This window comes from Arctopsyche grandis, chromosome 4, assembly GCF_051622035.1.
Source record: "Arctopsyche grandis isolate Sample6627 chromosome 4, ASM5162203v2, whole genome shotgun sequence".
NCBI classification, from domain to species: Eukaryota; Metazoa; Arthropoda; class Insecta; order Trichoptera; family Hydropsychidae; genus Arctopsyche; species Arctopsyche grandis.
In genome coordinates this window covers 3,178,945-3,183,386 of record NC_135358.1, presented here as the reverse complement: position 1 = coordinate 3,183,386, position 4,442 = coordinate 3,178,945, and the positions used below count along the sequence as shown (strand labels likewise).

General features: G+C 30.9%; 1 protein-coding gene across 2 annotated transcripts; it reads right to left on the bottom strand.

The window, feature by feature from the left end:
• Positions 1-282: 282 nt before the first annotated feature.
• LOC143910246 (uncharacterized) lies at positions 283-3,292 on the bottom strand. 2 transcript variants are annotated; one of them, XM_077428635.1, is made up of 5 exons: positions 3,217-3,292; positions 3,107-3,161; positions 2,864-2,996; positions 2,511-2,778; positions 283-2,196 (listed from the first exon to the last, which is right to left on the bottom strand). In XM_077428635.1, exons 4-5 carry the CDS (start codon positions 2,760-2,762, stop codon positions 430-432), a joined length of 2,019 nt encoding a protein of 672 aa, XP_077284761.1. In that variant the 5' UTR covers positions 2,763-2,778; positions 2,864-2,996; positions 3,107-3,161; positions 3,217-3,292; the 3' UTR covers positions 283-429. The 2 variants fall into 2 exon arrangements, with proteins under 2 accessions (XP_077284761.1, XP_077284762.1); XM_077428636.1 differs by having other exon boundaries at positions 3,107-3,145.
• Positions 3,293-4,442: the final 1,150 nt, after the last annotated feature.

Sequence of the window (4,442 nt, the reverse complement as noted above, 5' to 3'; positions counted from 1 at the left end):
ATATTTTTACTCTTTAAAAAGTTAAATTCCTCTTGTAACTTAAAAAAAAAAAAAAAAACTTCAGAGATGTTATCGTTTTGATTTGGAGGAAAATATACTACACAAATATAGATGGAACACCGCGGAAGATCAACTCGATCAAACAAGATTAGATATATGTACGTATACATACATACATATGTATATGTACATATATCTAATCTATAAGGCACACACTCGAAAACAAAACTCAAATAAAAAACAAATTAATATTAACTCACTAGAAATAAAAAATTAGGCAAATGCAAATTGGTAATTTATTTTTAGTAATAATTTATTTAGTAATAATTTAGTTGAATTTTCATAATTAATTGGAAGCTAAAATATCGGTTTTCGGAAGTAAAACTAAAAAAAAACCGGGTTTTTTAAACTATTGTATGTAATTGATCCCTAGCTAGGATCAATTACAATGTGATTTTTCATTATGTGTCCTTTGTCGTCAATCAAACGTAGTTCTATATTCTTAGTCACATAATTGTCTTTTGAATTTGCATCAGTTATTTCATTTGAATTTGTTCGTTCAAGATCATTTGGAATAGTTGTACAAGTTTCATTGGCTCGCTTATTTCTGATTACTATGTAGGCGATGAGGGCAGCGATTATACCACATATCAATATCGGTATCACGATAATTATGATCATCATTGATGAATTCGGCTCTGGTGGTAGTTCTGTTGTCTCTTCTGTACTTATCTCTGGTTCATCTGTAGTTGTCTTTGGATATTCTGTAGTTGTCGTTGAATCTGCTCTAGTTGTCGTTGAACCCTCTGTAGTTGTCGTTGAATCTTCTGTAGTTGGCGTTGAACCCTCTGTAGTTGTCGTTGAACCATCTGTAGTTGTCGTTGAATCTTCTGTAGTTGTCATTGAATTTTCTGTAGTTGACTTTGAACCCTCTGTAGTTGTCGTTGAATCTTCTGTAGTTGTCGTTGAATCTTCTGTAGTTGTCGTTGAATCTTCTGTAGTTGTCGTTGAATCTTCTGTAGTTGACGTTGAACCCTCTGTAGTTGTCGTTGAATATTCTGTAGTTGTCGTTGAATCTTCTGTAGTTGTCGTTGAATTTTCTGTAGTTGACGATGAACCCTCTGTAGATGTTGTTGAATCTTCTGTAGTTGTCGTTGAATCTTCTGTAGTTGACGTTGAATCTTCTGTAGTTGTCGTTGAATTTTCTGTAGTTGACGATGAACCCTCTGTAGTTGTCGTTGAATCTTCTGTAGTTGTCGTTGAATTTTCTGTAGTTGTCGTTGAATCTTCTGTAGCTGTCGTTGAATCTTCTGTAGTTGACGTTGAACCCTCTGTAGTTGTCGTTGGATCTTCTGTAGTAAACTCCTCGTCAAAATCAACCTCTTCAAAAGGCAAATTGGAATGTGAAGTGCACCATGGATCGTCAGAAACAATTTTATTTATTTTCAATTGCTTCAACCAGTTCAAATCACAATTACAATTCCAACTGTTAAAACTAACCATTATACTATCTTCACTAAAGTTATTTATCACCTCGTCCCCGAAAACGCATGAATCCATAGTTGTAAGTTTATTAGCGCTTAAAATAATGGTTTTTAATGATTTCATCATTTCGAAAGTTCCACAACCGATGCGCTCAATTTTATTGCCACCTATATATAACTCCTCACACGCCTTAATTTGCGAAAATGATTTAGCGTTTAAAGTATTCATATATTTAAAACCGAAATTAACTGTCTTAAGTTTAGGTAAAGGAACTATTCCTGTTAGATTAGTGGGATCGAATGGTAATTCCTTTGCACGCTGTTGAACCGATCTTTTTAAATGAATGGGATCGTAATACAGCTCACCGATTGATAGACTTTCTAAAGTAAGGGATACAGCCTTTAAAGCGTTTTCGTTGATTATCTTTATTTCACAGTTGTAGAACTCCAAATACTTCAGAAGTTGCAGGCCTTTAAAAGTGTCTTCTTCTAAAGTACTAATTTCAAAACCAAACAGAGTCAAGGTTTCCAAGTTTTCGAAGACAACTCCGTCAAATGCATTTTTTTCGATATCCATGGCATCAGAATACAAATCCAGAATTTTTATAAAGAATTTCGTTGAGTTTATCCAATTTTGGGTTAGTTTTCCATCATCCGTAGATAGACCATATATCAGCAGTTTATCTATGATTTGTGTCGTTCCCGGAAAGTTCTTAAAAATAAATAAATCCATGGTTATAACATTCAGAATAAACATATTTTTCAAAAAAAAAACCCATTAAAACTTTTTATCAAATATATGTTCTTCTTTTAAAGATTGCAAAGAATTTGGCTCTTAATTATTAAACTGCTGTTTACAACAGCAAAGAAACATAGTTAAATGATGCATAACCTGTATATTATCAAAAACTGTTTGTATTCACCGCCGTACATATAATATTGCTATTAAATTTTAGGAAAAAAATATTCAGCCTAGTTCATCATGTACATATAAAAATGTAAGAAACACTAAATATAAAATTTTACCTCAACTTCTTGTTCCAGTAATGCTGATAAGTCAGCATTCTCATCAATATCTCTGCAAGTTATTTCAAAACCTTCATTTGTTTGATCGGACATGCATTCATTTGAAAATGGCTGACCCGTATTTCGATTTCTTATAGAAATTAACCTTTGCTGGCTTGAAAATATATCTTCTGTCGTATAAGACTGGGTGATCGGTAATACCAGAAGGCAAATAATTGCAGACAATATTTGATTCCATTTTATCATTTCCATATTTTTCGCTTTATATCTGGTTTATTAACAATAATAATAATGTAATAAATTGCTATTTAAAAAATATTGAATTTTACTGATTTAAAAAAATGGATACTTACATTTTTATTTTCCAAGAAAGCAAGAGTAAATGTATGTATTTTGATTCGCTTACAATTTATGGTACTACCAAGTTGATTGACATTTTAATAATGAATTGATCGGCTATTAGAATTAGTGTATCGTACTGTCAATCTTAACATTTAATCCCATCGTTATCCATTGTTATTGAACAATTGTTTTGTTCATAAAATTGTAAACAAAATATTGAAAAAACATATTCGAAAAATATATATAATACATACATAGGTAAAATTCGGGTTTATAGACGAGGCGGATCCGATCTAAAAAATAATAATACTGATTTAAAAAAATGTATTTTTATTTTCCATAAAGCAACAGTTAATGTACATACATATGTACATATGTATGTCTTTTGATTCGCTGTAAACTAATCTAAGGTATAACCAAGATGGTTGCTTTTTTACAATAAATCGGATAATAGAGCGGATCGGATAATAGAGCTGTGATCGGATAAAAGAGCCACTATATCATACCGATGATCTTAATTGAATTCCATCGTCATCGATTGTTATTGAAAAATTGTTTTGGGCATAAAATTGTAAACAAAATGTTGATAAAATACCTTAGATTAGCTTATATCTTAGATTAGCTTATATATATATATATATTTTTTTTTTTTCTTTAAATTTTTTGGGGAGCATGTGAATATTTGTTAAATAAAATTAAATATGTTTTTATATAAGTACATTTTATATGCTTGTATATTTACATAAAATGTGTGTTATTTATGTATTATATGGCCACAGTGTCATATTGGGGTAACCTGTGAAGACATTATTTAAAAGAATTTTAGAATATATATACATACATACATAGAATAACAACCGACTACAGTCAGTTATAGAAATGAAGAACCGACTATTCAAAATTCAACTTCTTCAAAGAGAAGATAGTCAAATATGTTGAACTAATCGAACTAATATATATATATATATATATATATATATATATATATATATATATATATATATATATATATATATATATATATATATATATATATATATATATATATATATATATATATATATATATATATATATATATATATATATATATATATATGTTGAACTAATCGAGCGCGCCAAAGAATATCAACGGCCATTATGCCTAGGTTTCGTTGATTATGAGAAAGCCTTCGATACAGTTAGTCATAATGCAGTACTTAACGCTCTACAAACACAGGGAGTGCCGGAACCCTATGTGGGACTGTTAGCTGCAATATATAAGAATGCCACAGCTTCGGTTAAAATTTTTTAAGGTACAGATAGATTTAGCAAAGAAAAAGGAGTAAGACAAGGAGATACAATCTCGCCCAAGTTATTCAATGCGGTGCTTGAGGGAGTTTTCAGGAACTTGGATTGGGATACAGCCGGAGTAAGCATCAATGGCCGCTTCTTGAGTCACCTTCGGTTCGCAGACGATATAGTTTTAGTAGCTCGTGATTCAGCTGACCTACTTATCAAACTAACACAGCTGGACAGGGAAAGTAGAAAAGTAGGATTAAAAATTAACGTAGATAAGACTAAACTAATGTTCAATAGTGACGTGGGTGAG

Excerpts from the sequence above, each read along its gene's own strand:
- LOC143910246 (XM_077428635.1), bottom strand. The coding sequence starts at position 2,762 with ATGGAAATGATAAAATGGAATCAAATATTGTCTGCAATTATTTGCCTT. Across the intron at positions 2,197-2,510 it reads TACTGGAACAAGAAGTTGAG|AACTTTCCGGGAACGACACA; the intron begins GTAAAATTTTAT and ends TTTATTTTTAAG.